The sequence below is a fragment of the Electrophorus electricus genome, chromosome 4, assembly GCF_041902795.1.
Source record: "Electrophorus electricus isolate QZ-2024a chromosome 4, ASM4190279v1, whole genome shotgun sequence".
In the NCBI taxonomy this organism is placed as follows: Eukaryota; Metazoa; Chordata; class Actinopteri; order Gymnotiformes; family Gymnotidae; genus Electrophorus; species Electrophorus electricus.
In genome coordinates this window covers 24200254-24228192 of record NC_137500.1, presented here as the reverse complement: position 1 = coordinate 24228192, position 27939 = coordinate 24200254, and the positions used below count along the sequence as shown (strand labels likewise).

The 27939-nt window shown below is 38.1% G+C and overlaps 1 protein-coding gene across 1 annotated transcript; it reads left to right on the top strand.

Moving 5' to 3' along the window:
- Window positions 1-4026: 4026 nt before the first annotated feature.
- On the top strand, window positions 4027-27709 carry si:ch211-236l14.4 (SITS-binding protein). The gene is made up of 10 exons (XM_027029201.3): window positions 4027-4808; window positions 5754-5925; window positions 17743-17950; window positions 18127-18277; window positions 21660-21854; window positions 21972-22240; window positions 22542-22678; window positions 22884-23005; window positions 25147-25326; window positions 25682-27709. The coding sequence occupies exons 1-10, from the start codon at window positions 4338-4340 to the stop codon at window positions 25853-25855; spliced, it is 2079 nt and encodes a 692-aa protein (XP_026885002.3). The 5' UTR covers window positions 4027-4337; the 3' UTR covers window positions 25856-27709.
- The last annotated feature ends 230 nt before the right edge of the window (window positions 27710-27939 follow it).

Here is a 27939-nt window from a genome sequence, read left to right as displayed (position 1 = left end):
CAGAGTTAGCTCAGCAATAAACATATCCACAAATTATTCTAACCTGTTCAGAGAGCCTACGTAATCTAATCTTAATCACTCAGTGATCATATTACTATCATGTCAGTTCTTAAAGAAATTAGCAGTATTACATTTGGACAAATCTTGTCAATGCAAATCAAAGCAAATGTTTTTGTTCATTGATTGATACATTGAGAAAGTTGATTCCATTTTCTATTATACATCTAAATCAGGTTGTGACCACATGGGGCTCAGTTTAGGTGGAAGTTTACACAGATCTCTTTAAGAAGAGATCTTTAACCCAGAGTATTAAATGTTTATACTCTGGCAGTTGTAGATGCATCTGGCTCTGATCTTGTCTGGCTGCAGTAATTTCTCACTAATTGCCCATATCAGGTAACTTGAGGGGCCTTTTTGCCATTATGACACTGTAAACGCTCCAAACTCTCACAGGAGAGATCAACATTTGAAAATATTCTGTTGCTTTTTTTATCGGAGTTTGATAAATTCATGGTTTAAATTTTGTGACTACTTTTAGGCTAAATCTATGCATGCCCAGTGGATGCAAGGAGGTTGTATGAGGCAAAGCATTTGTATAAGTAATAATGTTGATGTAATCCCAGTTCATCAGTAAAACTAGAGAAATTTCAAAATTTTGAATATTGTGTTATTTTTTATAATACAGTAAAGGACTGGATGCTTTACATCTGTATGTTAAATATTTTTTTCAAGAGCTAGCATGTCACATAGACTTTCATTCCAACTGACTACAATCTACAAATATTCAGGAAATAGGACATAGAAAGTCAAAGAACACAGCCATGTAGTAAGCAGTGAATAAAAGTTTAGCATCAACACAAGTGCATCTATTCTACTAAATGTATAATAAGTCCTTTCACTTTTTTATGAGCCTAATATCAGCACTTTTGTTTATGGTTGCTAATATTAAATCAAGACATGCTTTGTGTGTGTAGCAGTGGGTTAAGATAACAGCTAGTAGTCCATATTGTTATTTGGTTCTGACGAAATGGCTATGGACTGTGGAGACATTCAACAAAAACACATTAATCCTGGTGTGATTCCCTGCCTTGATTTCAGCTCTGCACTAGAATGTGATTCTACAGTAGTGGTTGTATGCATCAAAGCAATATTATATCATTTGGAATCAGAGGTGTGAAGCTGAATAACCACAGACAATGCCCTCTAACCCTCCAAATAAAAAGTCACCTACTACTAAGATTATTGATTCCTGGTGGGAAACTGATACAACAGTGTAATTTACACTATATACAACTAGTGTAAATTCTACCTGTAAAACACCTTTTCTAGTTGAGATTTTTTAATTTTTCCTCAAGTCAATATTTTTGTTTTAGCTGATTGTTAATTGGAATTAATGTTACCAAAGGTAGCATCATAATGCTGTATTTCTTCCTCTTTTATTTTGAAACAGCTTCAGTCTTTTTTAGTATAGTCTTCATAGTCACCTCTCATGTTCCAACAATGGCCTAGATGAATGATTGGAAGTTAGGGAGTACCTCCGGTCTCAGATGCCAGGAGGTCGTTGGCCAGGTCCCTGCTTTGGAATCACAGAGCATGCGCTTCCTGACAAGTGGCCAATGTTTTGGAAAGGGTGGGCTCAGATGGGCTAGAGAAGCTGTGCACATGCAACTCGACTCCACTCAACCTTCAACCAAAGGTCTGCTCTCACACTGTCCTCAGGCTCTTCCATTTATAGATTAGATAGAGCAGTTTGTTGGTGACCAGAGCTGTACCCTAATGCAGCAGAAAAAATGTCACATACTCTCATTGATAAAGTTGATCTCCAAATATATGCAAATAATTTCAATCCTCAATGACAGGTGTAGAGACATTCAAATAGTAGTATGTTTGTACAGAGTATAATAGTAATTAAGCAAGATGAAAATAGATTTTGTTAAACATGACAAAAATATATTATAAAAGATTTACTTTCTTTCTTTTTAACCATGGCTTAAATGCCAGTTGCAGAGCCAGAAGAAAAGCTATGGAAACCTTTTCAGCTAGGTGTGTGTATTAAATTTCCTAAAGGAAAGGGAAATTGTAAATTTCTGCAGGTTTGTAAAAATTGTAAAGGTCTGCAGTTTTTTATTACTTTCGTCAAGCAGTATTTTATATTGTCCTTCAAAGCAAATTTCTACCTTTCGCATATTCCCATTTTGCACTGATTGCAGTGTAATTTTACATGAATGTATTTGACAAAGGTCTGTAGCCATGACACCGAAAGTAGGGCACATCACTGCATGTAGAGTTCCATAACGAAAAGACCAGAGGTAGCATAACATCATTGATATCCAGCGGTATCACTGGTATTCGTAACTTTCCAAAATTTGCATTTTTTATCATGTTTTTCCTGTGTTGTCGTCTCAAACTGACAAGAACTGTAAAACCTATTTTAAATGAATAGTGCATACTGTACAAGAATTTTCATATTACAATGTGAATACATATAGCTCCAATGCAAGTTATGTCCCACAGTTTTTCTAATACCATACTCTATGGTATGGAAAGTAGGACATGCCAACAATCATTCAAACTTTTATTTATAGTAGACTACTGCTCAATGGAGTCATATAGTTGACATGTAAAGTGACACCTGGTCACTAGACGTGGCCACAGTACAACTCTGACACTGGACCATGGCTGCAGTGACAGTGTTGAACTTGACTTAGCCACACATATTTTACACACTGTCCTCTGCACACACACATAAATATGTACATACAGCCACATGTTTACTCACATACACTCACACTGCTTAAATGGTAAGGAACCTAAGTGCACTTGTTCAAAAATGTGGCAGCCAATGTTGAGTCCGAGCTCTAAAATTATTTTTTAATTCCCTATTTTTACACTTCATGCAGACCTCACATATATTTTTAAGATACTCAGGATGTTGCTCCAGCTACTGGTCACTATGTTCTGAAGCATTTATGTATTTGTTCCCTTTACTGCTTTATATGTGGATGTGGTTCATTCTAAATGTAGACCTGTTAACATAATACAACTGATGAAAATTCATGAGCAGCCTTTTACCATGCAAGCAGATGTCAAAGACTGTTTATTTATTTATTGAACAATAATGCAAATATATTTTAAATGCAAAACAATTTACAGTGGTAATATTAAAAGACAGATTTCCACAGCTGCCTTCAGGAGTGAACTACATTCTACATCACAGTACATTTAAAGATTCTAAGCAATGTCTAGAGTGTAAGGATCTGATTAAATATGTTGAAGAAGCAAATATCTCAGTTGGTGGGTTTCTATAAACAGAAATAAAACTACTTTGTCATAATTACATAAATACATTAATTTTCAAGACCTTCCAGTCCTAATTCTGTAGTAAAAAAAAACAACAACAAAAAACAAAACAAAACAAAGAAACAACAAACAATGATTCTTTGTCATATGATTTATAGGATTGTGTCAGTTCATGTAAAGCTACTAGAAATGTACTTCAAATGTAATAAAATACTCTATTGATTAGAGCTAAAGCTCCTATTTAACTACACATTACGCATACGCTTTGAAAAAGGTCCACAAAAGCGCTAAAATTCGAACTTCCTTTGCGCAGAGAATGGCGTGCATCTGGCGAATCCATTAGTGAACTCGCAATATGCATTTAATTACCTCGCGTTTGGTATGACAAACTTTATATAATAATATAAGTAATTTTAAGTAAATTATATTTAAACCTACTTTTATTTCAAACTAACTTCAGCTCCCGTGCAGTTTACACGCGCACACCAAATGATTGGCATGCACTTTGGAGCAGAGCGCTTTACGAGGTTGGAGTATACGTGACTCTAACGTTACAAAGTCATTTTCGCCACAAACAGTGGCCTGGGAATTACAAAGCGCGTGGTACCCTAATCACTTTCCTCTCCTCCTTTTTGAAGAAGCAATTTGTTATTACGTCAGACTCCGGAGAAAATTGCATGGCAAGCAAATAAACTGCGAAGGATCTATTCACAGGCGTTGCTCCCACACCGGTGTACGACTGCTCACTCCTCCGCGATCAATGCTATAAATTAAACTAAATATATGCTGCTAAGAGCATGCGGTAAATCAGCTTCTTTTTTTCATTATCCGGCTTGGGATAACCTGACAGTGATCTTCACATGGCAGCTCATTTGTGGACAAGATAGGTTGCAAGAAAGGACAGGCAAGTTCAGAATAAATACAAATATCAGCCTCTTTCTTGTCATGTCATTGCAATGACATGATGAAGCATCTACAAATTTATGTAAACATTTTATCTTCACTTTTGACTAGTTTCTTGCTCTTTTGAAAACAACATGCCTCAAACTCGAAATAGAAACTCAAGTCCAATCCCAGAGGTACCGTGGGATACGGGTTTGAAAGAAATGGACGAAACCTGGAAAGGAGCTATTGCGTGTTTGGGAGTAGCTGCCTTCTTTGTTATGACCATTGGGATCATCTATTGGCAAGTTGTTGATCAACCCAACAAGAACTGGATCCTGAAGGGCAGTTTTAGTGGACTGGTTTGGGAGCGAAGGACGCACTCTCTGGTCATACAGACAGTCGCAGAAGACAAGACGTTCGTGGAAATTGACGTAGGGAATATTGGGAGTCCTGATACAGAGGTTCCGTTCGTGCGAAACTTGTGTTGGCTCAATAAAACCGAATTCTGCTATACATGGGACTCATTTGCGGAGGTGAAGATCTCGCTGGAAACGTCTGACGAATCAGAGACAGAATGCTATAGTATGACCTGGACCCCAGTTCATTGTAATTTAAAACTGAAGGTAAAATAATTTGTAATACATTATCATTAGTCGTCATCTTTACTATCCTTTCATCAATTAATTAATTCAATGGTTAATTTATATTTGTTTATTATATGGCTATGAACACAAAACTTCTCTACTTAGTCTGAGCACTTAATTGAACAGTGCAGGTTTGTATATTGCACATACATGCATATATACATATATATTTAGGTTATAGTCATTTTAATACTATAGGTTATTGAAGATAAACAATAGAATTAATCCTAATATAGTGCACAGTTGACTGTGCATGCATACAGATTGCTGGTTTAGACACAAGCAATAGTTCATATCAGATTTTACAAGTTCATATGTGCAAACCTCTTTTTGCTTTGCAAAGACTAAGTCCTAAAGCAATTGAGAAGTTTTTGGTGATTAATCCCATCACTTTGTACATTCCATACATCACTAATTCCCTGTCATGTGCTAACCTAAAATCCAGACTCAAACTCCACATGAGTCTGTTAGGCATGCTGGGTACTGTCAAAGCCTGTTGCCTCTGTAGATGATACCGCCACAGATTTTTACACATCCTGTTGATTGGAAACAAAGTCTTAGTAGAATATTTAAGAATATGAGTATTAAAGAGAGTATCAATAAATATAATGTGTTTTTATAGTTGATTTGCAAAAAAAAAAGATGTTATTCATTGTGTTACTGTGGCCGGAAAAAGCACAATGGACATTATAAAATCAACATGCGATCCCATTTGACAAAAAATATACAGAAACTAGAACAGATTTTTAAAAATCCTTCAACATATTAGCTCTTCTCTCTACCAATAAAGGTTTACAAAACTCTGACAAAACCATTAGTAAGTTTATATATATATATATATATATGTGTGTATAAAAGAAGAGAACAAATAAAAATGGCACAATTTGAAATGACCAATTTTATCTATCCCTCTTTCATGTCCAGGATTGCTTCTCTATGGTCAACGTGTCATGGTATGGTGGGGCCAGTGTCCATGCACCAAACTGGCCAATAAATGATCTGGATGTTTCCATGCAGTCCTTTACCATCAGTGACCTGCGGGACAACCCCTCAGGCTTTGGATCAGTACTAGAACGTTACTTTCTGGGCTCATCAGGTGAGTTCATGCCAACAAATCTTCCCCTGCCAAAATTGTTGACCTATTCTCATGACTTGTCCTTATGGTTGAATGTGCTCGGCAGTGAGTAAATCAACAACATAAAATGTGTTTTGTATGGTATGTTTTTGTATAATATGGGCATAAGGATTATGGCCTACAACAAAACACTCGAAGCTGTCTCCTGATTACAGAACAAAGCACACTGTCTTTATTTAACCTTTTGGAACCTCTCAACAGTTGTCTTTTGATCCTCTAAAAGCAGGCCAGCAAACAGGCCAGAACTATGGTGATAGTAATTATGTGTGTGGTTATTTCTGGGTGTGAGTTTGATCGGGTGGAAGGATGCCATGCCAATAGATGCAAATGGTTAATGTTATTCATTGGAGGGGTCATCATAGAGGCCCCTGGGACTCCAGAGCACTGAGCCTGCTATGAAAGGCATTTGTGCTTGAGCAGCTGAGCACCAAACCTTAAATGCATATATGCACTTTCTCACACAATGTAGACATACACTTCCCCGAACACTACTCAGTAATTAAGTTTATGTATGGTAGAAACTAATGAGACCTTTAAATAGCATGTAAACAGTGTGCCTGTGCAGTGGTGTGTGTGTGTGTGTGTGTGTGTGTGTGTGTGTGTGTGTGTGTGTGTGTGTGTGTGTGTGTGTGTGTGTGTTTGAATCCATTCACTTGTCCAAGTGTGTATTTAGACAAACTGAGCAAGTGGGAATCTATGCTCCAGAAAGCTGAACAGAATTAAATTAAAAGTAAATGGCATGACATCAGCTACAGGACATAATTATCAGCATGTGACTCAAACAAAGGTCTGTTATTATTTCCTAGAGAGTACTGTTTGCATGGGCTTTCAGGTGTTATGTTATAGTGTGTTGAGTTAAGCTGAAATAGTTGCATGATTTGAATCCTTTCTCCACCCTCCTAAAGGACTGCCATTATTAGGAAGACATGTTTCTCTTTAACTGCCCAACTTTTTAAGAGAAAAAAATGTTGAGCACCTGGCCAAAGTAGTTGGCTAAGTATATACAGGCAGATAAAAGCTTCATATAGTATATAGCAAGGGTGTTTAAGTTGAGTCCTGAAGGGCCGTAGTCCTGCAACGTCCTCAAAACCTGGCACTTGATTGATGAGTTAAATCAGGCGTGTTTAACTAATATTAGTTAATGTAGCACTGTGTCAAACTCTATTCCAAGAGGGCCAGAGACCAGTGTGGTTTGGTGAGTGCATACATAAACGCACCTGATTCAACTCATCCCTCCAGGACCGGACTTGGACACCCCTTGTATATAGCATGGCTCTCAATTGGACAATGATACTTTTGTTTTTGTTGTATTGACATTTAATGAAACAATGCTTGTGAAGCTAATCTGCATACCATCAGCTTTTATTTGAGCATATGTCTGGCCATGTTGTGTGAACCATGTAAGAACTATATCCCTTTATATATAAGGTGTTCCCAATTTCATCCAACCAAAGTAACTGACCGGTTAAGCATAATTTGCCTTCTTCTGCAGTCTTATAAAAACATAATTACATTCCAGTTCCCACTGTACTGCAGTGCTGTTTTCTGCCACTGTGCAGTGCCCATGCTGGCCAGGTGAGCATAGGTTACTGCATGTCTCCATCGGTTCCATAGCAATTCACCAGAAAGTATGGAGTTTCAATGTATGCAGATGACCAGACTATGCTCCATGTATCCAATCAGCACTTTTTTAGGCACTCCTGACCAACCCATAGGAATCACTATTGCAGCAAATGGGAGACAATCCCCATGCTGGCTTCTGACCCGTTCGCAGTGCCAATTGCTTCCAGTGGGTGCCTGGCCAAACTGGATGCACTCCTTTTAGAAGGCAAACTTGGGTCTCTCTGGTGGTGTCAAACATCTGCTGCACCATCTGAATGCCCCCGCCCAATATCTTTACACTGAGCCATAGACATCCCCAGACACTTAGTAGCTTTCCTACTCTGTTAGGTCAGTAATGTAGCCATTTTCAGTTCAAGCTTATTTTGGGCAATTTTTGTCTTCAGTCTTGTCTTCAAGTATCGTTAAGAATATTGAACTTTGCCTAAGAAAAATAAAAAATAGTTTCTTAAGCAGTATGGTTTGGTTCCTTGTCCTTCTGAAAGGTGAGGAATTTGGGAGGATTTGAGCAATTTGGAAGCTTGTATGCACTTAAAACTTAATCATACTGGTGCTGTTAGCAACTGCATTATTTATAAAGTCAAGCAAGCCAATTTGACTTATAGATGCCCTTACACATGCCCATGCTGAGAATTATTTGTAGAGGAGCTGCTGTGCTTTAAATCAAAATTTGTTGTACACTTAGTCCATGTAAAGCAATGATAGGACAGTGAGATTAAATATTTAGTATATTACTGGCAACATCTGCTTCCTGTATTTTACTGCAACTGCCTCACCTTTAAATATTCTCTAATTTACATTTACAGCATTTGACTCTTATCCAGATCTGAGATTGGTTTCATGGTTTACAGAACATGCATACCTCCTGGGTGTATTTAAAGCCAGGAAATTACAGTAAACTAATGCAGTTCTCAAACTATTACCTAGGTGCAATAACAGCATGTGACACTATTAAAAAAGTGACTAAGCTGCAAATCCTCAAAACCTATTGGGAATCTCAGCCCCTTCAGCAGCTTAAGTTAAATAGTTCAACATCTTTTACAACTAAAGTTTTCCCAAAATGCATCACTTTTAATAAATATTTACACATTAGGTTACTGTTATATTTAATTGCATTTCTAAAGCCATTTTTACACGTGTCTCATCATGCTGTAAACCATTTTAACAGTGTTATACTGTTCATAATGCATTGAATTATATGATCAGAGCATGTTTACAATAGTGTTAATTTCATGTTAACTTCACAGACACTGTTTAATTTCAAATCCAATTGGCTGGAATCCAGAGCCCAAACAACAAAATCTATCCATGTATAATACTGTATAAAGTAGCATAACAATGACTGCTGTGTTGTCAGAGATTTAGAAGGCTAACTGACAGCTTCCTGAGAATTCTGCTCAGACTGTTTTGGTCAGTTTGGAATAAACGTTCAGCGCTGGCCCAAGCAGCCCTATTTGCTTAAGGACAGTAAATATAATATTGTTTCATACCATATATTATCTATTAAACTGTAGAACTGTCAGTAAATAAATCTATTTCCTTTGATTATTGTTCACTGCTATGCTTTTTTCTACATTTTTGGAGTTTGTTAATAGTGTCAAAAGGAAGTGTTTAAGGAAATTTGACACATACTTCACATAATTCTATTACATGTTTATATTCTGCTATATTAATTCTTGCCGAACACTAAGTGTGCCATAGAATACACAGGGTACACTGAGAATACATGGTACTGGAGAAAACATTATTTAACTGGGGCTTTAACACTGGGACTGTGCTGTTATCATGACTGTATTAGATGTATTTTCATAGATGTTTCATGTGTTTATATTTCATTTAGCTAACCCCGGTAACCTTTTGTTCTACAGCAAGTATAATTTCATTACTTTTTATTTTCCCCCAATATAGGCTACTGGAGGCTCACAAAGAAACCTCTACTAAATAATATTTTGATCCTTTGGCATACTTTGAAGTTTCCACAGTGTATGACAACATATTAGACTTGGGGAACAGAAGGTTCATGACTTACACTTATAAGTGATGGTGTACAGGGTCCACTAAGTAGTGCACCTGTCACTAAACCGGCCAGTCCAGAAGAAAGAGTGTGGTCATATTGTAGCTTTTGTTTTCATGCTATCTCAAACCTAGGAATGGGATAGGATAAAGTTATCCACTATGGCAGAATCTAAGAACTAATTTTTGCAGAGGTCTGCAAAAATTCTTTTATAGCTGCTCTAAGACCATTTTTAATAGAAACATTTGAGCATTTACAGTCAAGGTTTGTTAGGAAGGATCAAGTTGAATTCAGCATAATTGTAATAGCCAATAATCTAACTGCCAATGGTTTGAGTGCTGCAACATGAGGAGGCAGGTCGGAAAAGTTTAAATTATTGTATATTGTAAATTATTGACCTGTGCATGGATTATCCAGAACGTGTAAACAGATTCAATACAGCATAGAAATGTGACCCAAATTTTCTTCTGTGCGCAAGATGCACAGACCTCTCTCAACGTATACATTTATTAATGTAAGACACGAATAATAAGCAATAAACAAGAAGGCAGTCACACTGAACACAGTCAACAATAGACTCCCACTGCATGTGACGGGCCGTACCACGTGATCAGTGGGAAGGGGAGCATACCATGGCATCTTGCCAAATTTCATAATCACTGATTCTATTCATCTCCACTCTCTGGCTTGTTGTGAGACTAAGTCCAGCATAACCGCAATCTTTTATCTCTTAACAGAGCTTAGCAACCAGTCTTCAAAAAAATTGCTCATTTAAAATTATTAATAATCTAATTCTTTTAAAGCTCTTTCATATCTGTAATGCCTTTCTAAGTTTTTACTTTTGTTGAATTACAGGTGTGGTAGATTCCCCAAGCCAAACTTCTACTCTCCCAGTTCATTCAGTACCCAGAACGTTCAAAGGCATCCTAACACATTTAACCTACATTAACCACATCTTCATTACTCCCTTACATGTACTTGGGTCTTAAGCAAGTGTGTGAATATATACATGAAAAGAGCCCAGGTGATAGACACATTTAATTCCCCCTCTCATCCCAGAAAAGATCTTCAGTGGTGTACTTTTGACCTTGCACAGCATAAGATTATGGAATGTTTCAATCCAGTTTTAATGGTTTCCATGTGGCCGAACTGCTTACATAATAAATGTTAAGCATAAAGTAGGGGTTACTGTATCAGGCTCATTTAGCAATTTCTTAATTGATTATTTCACTCTTGTAAAGGGTCCTCTGTAAGGTTGTATGTTTCTTAGGGAAAAGAGAAAGGAAAATAAGCATTTTTCTTTCCATTAAAACTCTGGAAAAATATTTCAGCAAAGCTGGTAGCATTTACTGTAGGGAATTGTACTAAAAATAAGAGGCTGCTCACTTAGAAAACCACCTTGGTCATAACTCAAACTAAAAGTCTCTTAAATTTTGCCAAATGGCAGTTATTGATTCTCTACTCTGCAGATTCCTCTGTGTTATATGCTCTGAGAGAAGGGGCCTCATAGGTAAAATCTTTCTGACTCAGGGCTGATTGATATCAAAAATAGAACCATGTGCAGATCTACACAACTTTACATGCCTATATTTTGTATCCCTTAGTTTTCCATTTGATCTTTTTTCCACTTATTTTTTTCTTAAACCCAAATAATTTTTATGGCCTAAAATGTATCAGGCAAACTCTTAAGGTATTTTAAGGCTTTCAGACCTTCTAATGACTGACAATTCGATCACATACAAAATGGGGGTGGGGGGTAAAAATGATTTAAAAACAATATACAACGACCCATACAGTAATAACTTTATATCGAAATATAAACATATAAATTTCTTGATTAATTTTCTGCAGTGTGTTTTCTAATTTGTTGTTTTGATGTAATACATGACTCATTTACTTCATGAGATCAGCTTGGGCTTAGTTTGATGCTCTTTCTGTCAATGAGAAACAGCTGCAAAGGTGATCATAGAATTTTCTGACATTATTCTGATCACATTGTGGTCCCCGTGGGTACAAATCCTTTTTTTTTTTTGTACAAAAATGGGTACTTCCATTTGAAAACCTATAAGAACTAATTAATTTTATTTGGTTACTGAAGTTAAGCTTAGTGTTAGTGTTAGTGTTAGGATTAGGGTTAGGGTTAGGGTTAGTGTTAGGGTTAGGTTAGGGTTAGGTTAGGGTTAGGGTTAGTGTTAGGGTTAGGGTTAGAGTTAGTGTTAGGGTAGGGTTAGTGTTAGTGTTAGTGTTAGGGTTAGGTTAGGTTAGGGTTAGGGTTAGTGTTAGGGTTAGGGTTAGTATTAGTGTTAGGGTTATGGTTAGGGTTAGGTTAGGGTTAGTGTTAGGGTTAGGTTAGGTTAGGGTTAGGGTTAGGGTTAGTGTTAGGGTTAGGGTTAGTGTTAGTGTTAGGGTTATGGTTAGGGTTAGGGTAGGGTTAGTGTTAGGGTTAGGGTTAGGTTAGGTTAGGGTTATGGTTAGGGTTAGGTTAGGGTTAGTGTTAGGGTTAGGGTTAGAGTTAGGGTTAGGGTAGGGTTAGTGTTAGGGTTAGGGTTAGGTTAGGTTAGGGTTAGGGTTAGGGTTAGGGTTAGGGTTAGTGTTAGGGTTAGGGTTAGTGTTAGTGTTAGGGTTATGGTTAGGGTTAGGTTAGGGTTAGTGTTAGGGTTAGGGTTAGGGTTAGGTTAGGGTTAGTGTTAGTGTTAGTGTTAGGGTTAGTGTTAGTGTTAGGGTTATGGTTAGGGTTAGTGTTAGGGTTAGGGTAGGGTAGGGTTAGTGTTAGTGTTAGTGTTAGGTTAGGTTAGGGTTAGGGTTAATGTTAGGGTTAGGGTTAGTGTTAGTGTTAGGGTTATGGTTAGGGTTAGGTTAGGGTTAGTGTTAGGGTTAGGGTTAGGGTTAGGTTAGGGTTAGGGTTAGTGTTAGTGTTAGGGTTATGGTTATGGTTAGGGTTAGGTTAGGGTTAGTGTTAGGGTTAGGGTTATGGTTAGTGTTAGTGTTAGGGTTATGGTTAGGGTTAGGGTTATGGTTAGGGTTAGGTTAGGGTTAGTGTTAGTGTTAGGGTTATGGTTAGGGTTAGGTTAGGGTTAGTGTTAGGGTTAGGGTTAGAGTTAGGGTTAGTGTTAGTGTTAGGGTTATGGTTAGGGTTAGGGTTATGGTTAGGGTTAGGTTAGGGTTAGTGTTAGTGTTAGGGTTATGGTTAGGGTTAGGTAGGGTTAGTGTTAGGGTTAGGGTTAGAGTTAGGGTTAGGGTTAGTGTTAGGGTTATGGTTAGGGTTAGGTTAGGGTTAGTGTTAGGGTTATGGTTAGGGTTAGGTTAGGGTTAGTGTTAGGGTTAGGGTTAGTGTTAGGGTTAGGGTTAGTGTTAGTGTTAGGGTTATGGTTAGGGTTAGGTTAGGGTTAGTGTTAGGGTTAGGGTTAGGGTTAGTGTTAGTGTTAGTGTTAGGGTTAGGTTAGGTTAGGTTAGTGTTAGGGTTATGGTTAGGGTTAGGTTAGGGTTAGTGTTAGGGTTAGGGTTAATGCTCTTTCTGTCAATGAGAAACAGCTGCAAAGGTGATCATAGAATTTTTTTGCTTTGAGTGGGAGAGAAACTGCTGCATGGAAGAAGAAACTTCATACCAGTCACAAGCTTATTGTGTTTTTTTTTTTTACAGAGTTTTGAGTTGAGAGTTAGACGATTGGCTGTGTGTGTGTGTGTGTGTGTGTGTGTGTGTGTGTGTGTGTGTGTGTGTGTGTGTGTGTATGTTTATATATCTCCATGGGGAGTAAAGGGATAGTAACATCTGATCTAACATTATTCTGACCACATTGTGGTCCCTGTGGGTACAAATGCTTTTTTGTACAAAAATGGGTACTTCCATTTGAAAACCTAAAAGAACTAATGAATTTTATTTGGTTACTGAAGTTAAGCTTAGTGTTAGGGTTAGGGTTAGTGTTAGTGTTAGTGTTAGGGTTAGGGTTAGGGTTAGGCTTAGGGTTAGGGTTAGGGGTAGGGGTAGGGGTAGGGTTAGTGTTAGAGTTAGTGTTAGGGTTAGGGTTAGTGTTAGTGTTAGGGTTAGGTGTACATGTAGTATTAATTAGTTACAGTAATCATCATGTCAATTGAAGATCCCTACAAAGATAGTAAACAAGACTGTGTGTGTGTGTGTGTGTGTGTGTGTGTGTGTGTGTGTGTGTGTGTGTGTGTGTGTGTGTGTGTGTGTGTGTGTGTGTGTGTGTACGAGAGACTACTCGGACATGGTGGAGAAATCTGAGAGGCAGTAGGAATTCCTGGGAGGGCAGCCACATCTGTGGACACAATTATCTGGTTCACATCATTTCATATGGGCAGGGATACTCCATCCAAAATGTCTGAGGAAGCCTTTAACACGCTCTTCTGAAACGTCTGCTCTTTTTAGACCAAGATTATGTCTATAAAAATTACCTGCTGACTGCAGTAACCTTGGTACCATCCTTATATGAAGTACTCATAGCCTATGTGTAGGTATGCCTGCACTGCTCTATTTAAGATGTTCCAAGGTTATGTTTTACTTGCAATAGCCCGCAATGTGTAATATTCTGATACAGTAACATATTGGTACATCTAAGATTACATACTGTTGTAATGGAAAAAGAGCCAGAGAGTGCCAATTCTGCTGAAGGAATATCTCTTTTACTGCAATATTAAGTCTTCAGAAAGACTCAGTACACAGAAAAATAACAGAAAAGGAATTATAAAATAGGGAAAAGTAAAACATAAGCAGGGTAGAACCTTTTCAACACCTTATTTAAACTGACTATTTTAGTTTGATTGAAGGTGCTGTCATTGATTAAACCCCCCAAAAACTCATCTCTGTTTATCAAAATTACATATCTCAAAGTTATTTCCAAGAAAACAATCTCCCAATACCCTAAAAGTGGTTTAGATGTAACTTTTATGCCTTTGCCTTCAATCAGTACATGCAGATCTATGTATAAACAAATAGTCTCCACCTCTGTCTGCACCCACATCTCATCTGCATCTCACGTTTACCTGCTCACCTTCAACTCTGCTCATAAAACACAAAACTCTGCTTGTTTTCTGTAGTGCTAGCTACTTTATGCTACACACTGGCAAGTGCTAATATTAATGTATTGCGGCCATGCGTGTTCAAACCAGAAAATGACTCAGAAGAAGAGTGAATTATAACAGGTTGCCCACAAGTCTATGTATCAGAATGGTAGGGTAATTTATGTACTTATCACCCTCTGTGTTAGAACATAAAGGTAACATGATTCTTAGGATGGACTGCATTATCAAACAAGATATGTGTTGCTAATGTTAGACAACTTTAGTCTTTAGTCCAGCTCTGACAAATTAGCTAACTAACTAGCTAGCTATTTAAAGACGTTTACTCTAAATGCACAAAAAAGAGAATGGTATTATCCTTATATATGCATTTACCCTGAACTATAGAATTAGTAGTCAGTAGTCATGTAGTTTCCTGTCAGAATTACCCTAATGAATATAGCCATCATCTAAATTAGCATCATATAATTTATCTGTCTGGCAAACTATTTTGAGTAATGTTTGCTCAGTCTTTATTTGTCAACATCCCCAATATATAAAGTATCCTGTCAGCATTCGACATGAATTATCATGTAATTTGGCAGGCTCATGTTGTCTAACATTAGTCAGAAACTGGCTACGTATAAAACACAAGACCATACTTCCTGTGTCTCCAGGATAAACTGACGGAACAGGGTCTGGCTTTAACAAAAGTTGTTTTTTGTTTGTTTGTTTGTTTTTTAATTAAATCCTCTGTAAAATGGATACTTCAAACCAGGAGTTTCTCTGGATGTTTGGCTGGGACAGTCCAATTTTTACCAAATAAACTGCAGTCATTTCTCTCTAATTATCAGATACTTTGAAAATGCATGAATACATTTTCTCCTTTTGCTGCTTGCAACCAAAAAGAGAACACATCTCTACCATTGCTCTGAAAATAGTGAAAATAGTGAATTTAGCCATAGCTAGCCAAGTACAATACTACACCTGGCTTTTCCTCTGATACCCTTCATTTGACGATAGCATTATATTAATGATATGAAAATCCCCGTCCGCCATGTTGACGGGACTGGTTCCTTAAGTTTGGGATGCACGAAACCCTGGCTGTCTGAATTTGTGGTTTTGAGAATGTCATTGGTCCACCGCAGTTCCAATGCCAAAATGCTCATCCATGTCATTGACTGTTAATTTTGCTCATGAATTCTCTTCTAGCATATAAAAAACCCACATAGACACGTTAACAAAGTTAAAAACACAGTCCAACTATTTATTGACATAAGCCAACTATTAAACAAAAACATTAAAATAATACATTTAAACTAAATAGGCCATCACCATGTGACTGCCATCTTCTCTTTGGCACCTAGAATGAGTGCTCTTTGCCAATACCCACTCCCCAGTGCCAGAAATGTGAACCAGGCAGAGCCGACGAGCTGATCCAAGGAGTCACTGATGTGTGGGAGTGAGTACGCCTCAGGCTTTGTAACGATGTTGAGCCACTGATAGTTCATGCACAAACTCCATCCTTCTCTGCACCAGGATGAGCATCATTGCCAAGGAGTTGTTTGATGGTTCAATGATTCCTGTATCCCCATCTCCTAAACTTTCTGCTCCATGGCCTCTTTTTTAGCCAATATGAATGGCTAAAATAGGTGTGAGAAAGAATTCGTGCAATCAGCTCAGACCCTCCACCTTGACCATATGCCATTTCCTCCTCTAATGTCCACTCAAGCTGCAGGTGATGGCCTTTAGTTGGATAGTCATTACATCAAAATCATCGGTTGTGCCATTATAGGTGTGAAAGTGCACACCCAGTCATAGCAGCTACACGAACAAGTCAGCGTCATTAAAGGCAGTGAGCTTTTTCCCGGTTATTCTGCACTCAGCTAATCTTTCTAGCTGTGGTATCCGGAAGCTGCCACCTGACCGATGACTCTGCTGGCATTTGCTCCAAATGCTGCTGGAAGGCCATGGTCAATGCCTTTAGGTAGTTCTGTTGTTTCTGCGGCATATCCACAACCACCTGTAGTGCTTTTCCATGCAGCTACAAGAATAGCTGTGTTGCAATGACAGCCACCTTCCAGTCACAATGCCGGACGAAAAACTTCCAGCTGTACAAAGTATGGTTCCAGACAACCTCACCACTGTAGAAGGCAGATGTGTGCTGTCTCTGCTGTTGCCATGGTGCCAGTCAGCACTGAAGTCATGCTCCCTGCTGCTTTACTCTCTCTCCTGGCCACCAGCCAAGTTCTGCCGTTGAGTTTACCACACTGCTTTCTTCAACCTCTTCCCCAGCCAGCCACCTCACTCACTGCTGGCTGAAACCATCCAGCACAATGCTCAATAGAGCAAGAAAAGAACACGATAAAACTGAACCAAGACCTATACAATCCAACAACTTTAAAAAATTACATTTCAACTAGATAAGTCTACAGAGAGGTGCAAGGCATGCTGGGAGACACTATAATGTAGGTTTTCAGAAGCTGTTCTCACAGTGGCTGGCACACAGGGATCAATTCTAAAGATCAATTCTAAAGATGGGACTAACTGGGGCATTAGTTAACAGAATATAGCACTGTTTGGAAGAGTTGTTCTTCCTATTTTTAAAGATGATTGAATCAGTTTTGCTTTTCATTATCCAACTGAATATGCTTGAATGGACAGTGATGAGTTCCACATTACTCTGAGATGCTTCAAGTATGTGGGCTACAAAAAGTAAGGTCCAAAATACAGTAGGACACACAACTCTCACCCTCAAATAGGGGGAGCTCTAACTCAGCTCCATAACTTAATAATAAGTTTAAGGGTGTGAGGTACTTGACACAGGAAGACAAAAACCCTGCACTCTCAAAATGTGGGGTTTAATTAATGAAACATATGTGTTCGGTCCTACTACAGTAGTCTTGTTTGTGATGTATGAGAAAGTGTTTTTCTTCTTAAATAAAAAAGTGAGGTACCAAACTGCTAAAAGTTTGAAATCATCTGAACTCTCAGAACAGTTTTGATGTCAACATTATACATTTTCATTTGCATGGTTCTTGTAAGGGTCAAAAATTGCCTTTCAGTATAACCCTGGGTGCATAATCAAGATTTATGAGCTGGATATTTATGTTTCATTTGGTCTCTTAAAGGTGTGGCAGTAGTTGTTGACCCACATATCCCATTGCATGTTGGGGTGGAGAAGAAGAAGCAGTTCTGTCTTCAGACAGGACCCAACATGCAGCGAATGCCTCTGCAATACACTGTCTGCGTTGGACAAAATATCAAAGCCATCCACCAAGACTCAATACAACAGCTGTCTGTACCTGCTCGAGAACTGCCCAACATGAATGTCTTACGGTATGGGTTAATCATTATTAAGCAAAAGGGTTAATGATGAATTTCTTCATATTGTACATTTAGTTTCAATAAATCTAGCATAGTTTGTACATGTGTAAGCAATGAATTGTGGATGCCCAAGTGTGTTACTTGTAACCAGTGACCTTACTTAATAATGTGATCTTTCTATTGTAAAGATTGCCTTTCTGGAAGCTTATGACAAATGTGAACTCAGGCGCAAAGGTTGAGAGGGAGCTGAGAACCTTCTCTAACCAGCTGAAAAGCCACCATCTGGAGGAGGGGGTCATCAGCCTTGATGAACATTCCACATCTCTCCTCTCAAATGTGGTGGGTGACTCTCCTGTTTTTTGGATACTCCCCTCTTTCCATCAGTAATAGTTCAAGGTGGACATTGGTCAGATGTCAGACAATAACCAGTTTTATTCTCTGTGAACCACTTTCAGTAAGACAAAAATCCATAGTGGCTAATCTTTTTTGAAAAAGCTTTGGGTGAAAAGTAGTTGTAAGTATCAAGAAGTAATCCAGATTAACACCAAAAAACAAAAACAAACCAAACACCATACTGCAGGAGAGCCCTTCAGGTTGCACGTCTCCATTTTCATGCTTAACATTGTCAGTGTGTTGGCAGTGTGTTACCCCAAGCTCTGACCCTCCAGGGCCTGGGTCAGCTCTGTGCTCTGACCTTCCAGGGCCTGGGTCAGCTCTGCGCTCTGAGCTGAATAATCTTTGTCTCTCAGCAGGCCTGAGCCTTGCACCTGTTTCAGCAGCCAGGGCCCAAAGGCCTTCAAGTGCTGCCTAGGTGCCACAGCCCTAACAGCTTTGTGTATGGTAACATGCAATAAACTGATCTCATTGTATCACTATTGGATCTTAACTTATTTGGATAACATAAAAGTAACCAATAGTTTGTAATGCAGAGCTTGTTGTCTGACCATATTTAGTACTCCAGATTTTAATCCTTTATTAGTCTTGCCTATATGTTACATTTTGTACTGCAATGAATTGGTTGGTGTTTATTGATTTAATCAGATCTGCAATGATTGTACTTTGTTTTTCTTTAAACCTAAATCCTAGTTTGACCTTTAAAAAATGTTAAGCCTGCACTTGATCATCTTACCAGTTGAGCATGAGAAAGGGGAAATGTGCAATCGGCTTGACATTCTGTGCGATCCAAAGTATGTGAAGTTACTGATAATCAGTGCCACTGCCTGGGGCCTGGCAAGAGCCATGGTGCATTGGTAGAAGGGTTTCCCCAAGACTTGGTCAGGTCTGCGCTTAACACACATTAACATTAAAACCACCAGCTGAGTTGTCAACTTGATAACAGTCTGGCTGATGAATGGCTTGGTGATAGTGGCCGTGGACCTGAAGGGTTTTATTTTTCGGAGCGGATCGGTGGCAGCCATGGAGAGGGCAGAGGGTTGTAGGGCCGAGTGCCCAGAGATGGAGAGACACTTTTCAGGTTCACTGAAATGTCAGCAACGAGACAACTGGCTTCTACTGAGTTCGCTATGCTGAGGATAGGCCAGGATATGCGTTTGCTTTCTGTTATAGCTTCTATGAGAGGTTTCTCTTTTTCATATGGTCATATATCATTTGCATATAAAAATGTGAACTCATCTTAGGCATATGTATAAAAATTGTGTGGTGGCTAAAGCCATTGTGGTTATGTGAAGTTCCATCTGAATATTGACACACCAGGTAGGCTAATTTACACCTCTTCAGCCCCATAACCAAAAACTTTACCCTGAACAAATAGGCAGCTGATGTGATTACTTAGCCAGGTATATCTGAGTAAAACCGTGGGAGCTGTGGAATAACAGAGTGGGGAAGGCGACAAGCCAACAACAACTTCTCCAGTTCAGTTTAATATTACAGTAATGCAGTAAGCTGCTCATATGCCCAGGAGGGGAAGCAGGAGTTCTCTGGATCTTATTCCAGAAGCACAGCCTGTCACCTCATTGAGGTTATACTTCTTTCCATGCAGAATTCCATCAGGGAAGATTAGAAGTGGCAACCAGGAGGAGATAAGAGGGAAAAGAGTTGTGGTTCTCCCCTTTCCCGGGAAGAGAAGAATTTTATATATGAAATATTTAAATCAATTTGTAAACCTGCTGTTATAATATTTAGATTTCCACCTCTGAATTGAAGATGTTTTAAAAGGACCATTTTTAAAATATGTTTTGTCCATTTCATTGGCTCCTCTTTCTCTCTTCTGTTATTCTTATTTTGAAAGTCATTGTTGGTTGACATGTTCAGAAACTATCCTCAGTGAATACAGTGAGATTCATTTAATTATCTTCAGTTTGCTTAAAAGGGTTTTGTCTTGGACTTCTTGTAACTGAGTTTGATCACAGAAAATATGTTTCTTCTTTTTCTATGTAAATCCATAGGTAATGTATATACTTTCCAGCCAGGAGTAGCACAGCATAAGTATAACCATCTAATCACTGAGGAAAGTCTTTCATTATGTGATAGTTTAACAAGATTTCAAGGAATCCACAGGCCTTGTGCAAGATCTTTTTCTTTTTTTTCTAGTTTCCATATTAGCTTAAAATAACAGCCATAAGCAGGATCAATAGCTTGACCTGAAAGGATTCTGGTTATAAACACTTTTGCCAGTGGTCTCCGTTTATTGTCCCAATGCTTCATTTGCATAGAGCACCACAGATCATAGCAAAACTAAGCAGATTGATTGACCTAAGCTTAGACCATTCTTTAATGTTCTGATGCAGTTGTAGATTGGGTTATGGTAAATCCAATAGGAAAGCCCCATTGTTTTTCCAACAATGATTAAATAATTTCCCAAATATTTGGTAAAATAAAATTCCTAAAGTGTTAACTCTAAATTTTGATGATTATCACTGGTGCCTGGCTGCTTTTTAGAACAGTAGTAGTAAGATAATGTTATACATTAATTGTACAAACTAAGGGAGCAAAAAAATTGCCCCTTAGCAGAACCCCACTTCTGGGTATTAATGTTCCGATCTCAAGTGTCCTTCCACAGCCACTGAGAAAACAGTCACTCAGACAGGCATTAGCCAGCATAAATGCATGGGCATCTGTTGGTTATATGATAGGATTCGATACTGATGTGTGTTAACTTGCTCAGACATCCTGCCACAGGTTATTTGAGCAGCTGAGAGATATGCTGCAAGGGGTGCTTCTCTCATACAAGAACAAAAAAGTAATTTGTATGGTCTGATACAAATTTCACTGCATTACACAACCTCTAATCCTGGCTATTCCTAATTACTTACCTGTCACCCCAGGTACAAGTTAGGCCTTGAATAATAATGCACATCTTAAAATAAAGCTGTAATTCTATGTTAACCACAGTGTCACATGTTACCATAATGCTAACATAATACTTCCTGCCCTAATAGGTTTTAAAGACTGTGAATATTTCCATAACCTTAACTCTTCATGTATCCAAGACCTTACACTGTTTGCGTGAATGAACCAAGATAAATGTATATTTTTAAAAGCAATGTGCAGAGTCAATAGGAGCATATGTCAAAAATCAGTTGTGTGATTGTCGTCTACTTATATCTAGTAACATAATGAAAATCTCATAGTTTTGTATGTTCCATGATTAATCTAATCTAAACTTCCTGAACCTAATAAGCAAAATTAACTGTTTTCTCTAAGCTAGTGTGTACTTGAACAGTGCTGAAAGGACTGCCATTGTCTTCTTTGTTGACTGCAGGACCACGACTACCTCAGTGGCAGGAAAAGGTCTTCTAAGAGAGAGACTAGGGACCTCCCGTTTGTGAAGCATCTGAACATTTCCGTAACCCTGTCCCCATATTTGAGTGTGGACTCACAGCAGTTTCAGTCCTCCATGCAAGATGGAATGCAGCATTACTGGCTCAGTCTGCGCTCTGGCCCACATGCCCATCTGGTACATTTATACCTATCCGCTTATACAGGTTACACCACTGTGCAGTTTAGCCATGAGGATATCGTTTACTTGTTATCTCTTCCTAATTATCTTTCTCCTTCTCTCCATTCAATACAGATACCTCTTTTAACTCACTGGAGAGGAAAGTACTGTGTTAAGTTGAACATCACCAACCCAGAGGCCATGAATTGGTTCTTAGACAAGGTGGATATCCTGCACAATCACCTGGGCATGGAATACATCTTCCTGGAAGGGGGAGAAGGGGACTCCTTTGAGGAGCAGGCCCTGTGGCCCTCTCCTGCTCTGAAAGGAGACGTGTACATTGGACTACTGGCAGGACTTGCTGAGAGGATTGGGGACAATGCCATTATGAGTGTAGGGACAAGGTATTGGCCAGAATTCTTTTTTCTTTTTTTTCCACTGAAATCAAAAGTCTCAACTAGATCATTTTTACATCTAATATCCCTAATGTTTTGGTTATTTTTACTCACCATTTAGAAATAACCTAACTTTACTGGCACTGTTCTGTTCACCTCAAGAGTCTTACATCCAAACAGATCATTAACACTCATAACTCCTCATCATCATTTTAAAACATATCTCATTTCAACTATATTTGTTGCATTCCTGCTAATGTTTTCTTTTTGTAGAGGCTCTGTAATCTGTTGTGTTATTTTCTGAGTTCAGGTCCAGCCATAAACCTTTGTTCATCCATATGAGTGCACTGCAGCCTGATTGGAGCTATGCTGGCCTCAAGGGCATCATTCCATCCTTGCTGCATCACAGCCTACTGGGCTATAATTTCTTCATTCCTGATGCAGTAGGTAATACATGAGTTAACCCTCCAACCCACTCATACATCTATACTGCTATTACTCCAGTGCTCCACTAATGAGTCAACTTAAAGCCTATATACAATGTATAATTTCTTTAGGTGAATGTGATATGCCTTTCCGGCCTTTTCTATTCCATGTATGATTCTTGAAGTAAGTTTGACTCATAATATGTTTTTTTTTTTCTGGGCTGCAGGAGGCTCTCTCTCCACTGACCTAATCAGGGACAAGGAGCTTTTTATTCGTTGGCTCCAGATTGTGGCCTTTCTACCTGTCCTCAATTTTCAGACACCACCATGGGCATCTGGAGAAGATGAGGTGAATAGCTGTCAGTTGTGCATATGAGCTCATTTTACTAGCTAGCTTTTAGTTTATTGCGTTGTAGACATGTGCACCTCATTCTAGAGGATGACTGAATGGTTTTGCTACATCATATTTTCTCTTAATAATAAGCTGTAGTATGCACAGAGGAATTTTTCTTATGGCTTAATGTTTTAGCTGTGAGATAAGAGTCTAGAATGGCCTAGGTAATGCTGAACATTTTTTTCATCTGCTATTGATGTTTTGGTTTGTAAAAGATTGGTATTTGTTTATAACAAAAATCTCACTGGTGTTTCAACCAGGAAACACGAAAATATTCAAGCAATTCTGGACAAGTGGCCTCCAGATGGTTAAAATGAGCCAAAACCTTTGTTGTTTACCAGCTTGGGCTTATATTGAAAATATGAGCTATTTTTTAAAAACAGCAAAACAATTTAGTTGAAATGCAAAATAAATATTCTGGCTATGTTCCATTATAGTTTTAGTAAATTGTCAATATTTAACTTATTTATTTTCTTTTATATTTAACTAAATGCTAACTAAAATGTGATTCAGTGCTAAGTAGCATATTGTATCACCAGGTCCTTGCATGACAACTCCAAAAGGCTTAGTGGGTTTTACAGTTACCTCGGTGCACTGGTCAGCTTGTAGGGCTGATTCCACAGAATGCCTCTTTCCCCCTTCATAGCAGCAGAATAAAGTATTCGATCTCTCTGTGTGGGACTGTGAGAACCACATCTCACACAGGGTTAGAAAAATATCTGGCCCTCACAGTTCATCCTGTCCAGTCACACCTATTGGTGTATCTGAGTCTGTGCAATACAGTTCAAGTTTCAGACAAATGTAGAGGATCTTACAGATGACTGTTTTTCTTGGGCTTTAGGGAGCAATTGCTTGGCCTTTCCCCAACAGTACCTGTGGTTAAGGGTCCATCTGGTCTACATTAGCTTTCCTTTCAAATTTGTGGTCTTCAGTTTTGACTGTAATGACAGTCATTGTAGCACTCAAGAACATGAACTGAAAAATAAATAGTATTTACAGAGGTGATTAAAGGTTTTTATTTTAGCTAACTTAGGACAAATAACTATGTTGGGTTTTTTTTTCTGTTGAAAGCAGGAGGATAAGATATAGGTGGACAATGCTTTTAAGTCACATACAGTTTGAAGCATATTATCCTTGTAATAGTTGTTAGTCATATTAACAAGTTTAGCTGCTTCTAAATAATATTGGTCACCTTTATTTTTCTACTCTGTACTCTGTGTAATGAGTTATTGACTTACTATGTGTGTACGGGCGTGTCCAGGTGTGTATGCGTGTGTGTGTGTGTGTGTGTCTTTGTGTGTCTGTGTGTCTAAAAGTTGTTAGGTGTGGGTGTGTGTCTGGGTGTGAGTGTCTGCGTTTGGGTGTGGGTGGGTGCACATGTCCAACTTCCATTAGAGATCATTAAATCAATGAGCATGATGAGTCTGAATAGAACTATAAGCAGAATGCCCAGAATAACCAGTAAACCACAGGCCTGTTTCTTCAATTGGAAATTATATTGAACTTAGGCTGTGATTCAAAATTCATCTCACAAAACATTTTCTTGTCCTTAAAATACATTTTTATTGAATGTGGTCTTATTTTGTTTCCATCACCAGAGTGCTGGGTGGGATGTTAGTTTAAGGATGTGACCCTTCTAGGAATGTTCAAAATGCTCCACACCAGACATACATTTGGATAGTGTCAAACCATAATACAAAAATATTTGCATCCATTTTCCATATTAAATGGAGAAGAACATTACGTTCTTGTTGATGTAAGCCAGTTGGAACAATCTGATGGTTAAAGGTTTTAGGCATATGGAAGCTGATGACTTAAAGCAGCGTGCCTTTGGCATAGAAAATGTTAACTAAATGAGAGGGACAAATGTTTCAAGGTTCATATTTTGTGTCTAATCTTAACTCTTAGATCACTGTAGCAAAACAAAAGGCTGCTCAAAAAAGAGAAGACATCATATTAGTTATGCTGTTCATTTATATATTTACATTATTATTGACATGGATATTCCATACTGCTGTTATGAGTGCTCTCTTTTTCTTCATTGTTGCATCCTACCAGAGTACCAAGATTCTGTGCATTTTGACTGATTTCTACAGGTCATGAACCTCACCAGATTCTACATAGATAAGCACCAGAACTTTGTGGTGCCTCTGATAGAGAAATATGCAAAGGAGTGGCAGACCAGCGGAGACCCCATCTACCGCCCTCTGTGGTGGATCAGTCCTGATGACCCGGCCACATTCACCATTAATGATGAGTTTCTCATCGGAGATGAGGTAAGCTTCTGTCTCGCCAGTTACCACCAGCATGACAAAAATATAGTTCGACAGAATAATGGGAACACCATGTTACAATACACCTGACATTACCCCAGAAACCTAAAAATAGAATTGTTCATTTTACAAAGGTCTTTCTTAGGAGATCATGTTAATAATTGGTACTAAATATGAATAAGAATGTCTGGGTTGGTGTCTAACCACTGTTACCCGCGTCGTAGAATGACCCCTTGCTAATTGTTCATGTTTATTTGATTTTGAATAAAGGATGAATAGCTAATTTAGCAAATGACAAGCAGTTGTTATGCCATATACCAAAAACACCACTATGGCATTAAGTCATATGTTCTTTCAGGTACTTGTTGCACCAGTGACAGAAAAGGGAGTTTTGCAGAGAGATATTTACCTGCCAAAGAGTGACTTTCCATGGCAGAACACAAACAATGCTGAAGTATTTGATGGAGGAATGCTCCTTGCTAGTTACCCTGTTGGTCTCAGAGAGGTGCCTGTGTTTGTACAAAAGCCCTGATGCAAAGCTTGCTATCACAAAGCTGATTTTTCTAATTTAATTTTCTTTTCTTTTTTTCTTATGTGCCAATCTCGAGTTGCACTTTCCACACAGACTATTTTCTGTTTTAAGACAAACTCTTGAGGTTAGGTACAGGGTCTTGTTCTGCTTATGCACTTTATAAATGAAAATGATGTTAAATTATAAATATTTTCTTTTTATTTTTAAATCCACCTGGTTTCATCTCTCTCTGCTGCTTATTTATTTGTGCAATTCCATATTTTTATTTACAATTTGTTTTCTTAGAGCTGTGGTTTACACTTGATAAATTCTTACAGCCTTAAATGTTAAATGTTTCCTCCTCTCATTAAATGGAGTAAAACATCAAGCTCTTCATTTGTTTAAGAACAATGAATTTTCAAAAGAAGACCAAACAATTAGTGACAATAGACCTTCTGCTAAGGAAAAAGCTGTACACTGACATTAAGCAGAGCAGAAATATTTATGAACATTTCCCTAAGTGTCTGAGCAGGCTTTTCACTTTGTTTATTATTTTCCGATTTTTCCTGGTCAGTTTGTTAAGTGACACAACACAAAAGATGCCACTTCATTTCTTTAAAAAATGAAACATATGAAAGTGAATAATCAAAAAATCTTTAGTGCAGGATCTGAACCACTGTCAGTGTCAGTAGGGTAAAAGGTGAGCACTTTCCATGCTATGAGATGGTCCATCTTCAGTATCATCAACACTTTACAGTCTTACAAATGTAATTTTTGGTTGTTGTTTTTTCAGATGCCTTTTATGTCATGATGATTGTGCTGTTCACTTGTTCAGGATTGTTTCATTATGCATCCAAAAAGTTGCAACTCTAGTGATCCAATATTATTTTTAACATTTAAATTTAGTAATCTGCACTATATCATATTAATAGATAAAATTAACAGACAACTTTACTGATATTGATTCGTCTTTAGGTACTGCACATCTATGTTCATTAATATAAAACTATTTTATGAATTGAGTAACTTAATCTGATGGATTTAGATGTATGTAATAGGAGTTTCAAATAAGAAATGTAATCAAAACTGTGGGGTTTTTTTTAAATTCGGAGCTAAGTCTAAGTTATTGATCCACCAGTTATAGAAGTGAACACAGAAATAAAAGAATTTCTGTAGTGCCATATGTCAGATGTACATTTAGGGTATGCTTCAATACTTATTGTCTTCAAACTTCTGCACACTTGATTCATTTGCACACAGATTTTTCGAAGGGATTTGAAGGAGCCCTTAATTTGATCGCTGGTCCTTAAGTCAGAAACCAGAATCACCCAATGTTTCAGTGCTGAGAGAGAGCTTGACCAGTGTGACTGGTACAAGTAGCCTTCTGGGAATCTCTTCTTAATCCAGAGTGAGATTATCAATGTTTACTGTAACTGCATGTCTCTCAGGTCAAAGGTAGCAAATTCATTAAACAAAGTCTTAGTGAGGTCCCATTTGGAACATGATTAAATGTCTTAATCTTTTTTTATGTGAGCACATAGATTTCAAACAAATCAAACTGTGATGTCTTTATTTAGATCTGTATTTAAACAGCCTTTCTTTTTCTCTCTCTCTCTCTCTCTCTCTCTCTCTCTCTCTCTCTCTCTCGCTTAGATTTTATATTGAAAGAGTTTTCCTAATGTTAAGGCTTTCATTTATTCCTTTTGTCTGCTACACGAGTTTTAACTGAGTGTAAGCCCTGTGTTTTCACACAAATCAGGGTTGGCAATGCTTTGAACAAATCAGCAATAACTGCTATGTAGTTTGTTGTGGTCTGTAAAACAGAGAACTAGAATGTAAATTTACAATAAAGTTTACATTTCATACTGTAAAAAAGGCGGTGTCATTCCAGTATGTCACAATTACCAAAAGAGGTATTTAAGAATGTGCACCACCATATAGTACATTAGCGTTTGTATTTTGCGTATATTTGTGTGTGTGTGTGTGTGTGTGTGTGTGTGTGTGTGTATGTGAATGTGCATATCTATGCTACAGTCACAGTATCCCAGTCACTATGCTGACAACAAACATCTCTACTAATTCCACTTAAAGCCAATAAAATGTAT

Coding starts and splice junctions, on each gene's coding strand:
- si:ch211-236l14.4 (XM_027029201.3), top strand. CDS start 4,338: ATGCCTCAAACTCGAAATAGAAACTCAAGTCCAATCCCAGAGGTACCG. Junction 4,809..5,753: donor ATTGTAATTTAAAACTGAAG/GTAAAATAATTT, acceptor TTTCATGTCCAG/GATTGCTTCTCTATGGTCAA. Junction 25,327..25,681: donor AGTTTCTCATCGGAGATGAG/GTAAGCTTCTGT, acceptor ATGTTCTTTCAG/GTACTTGTTGCACCAGTGAC.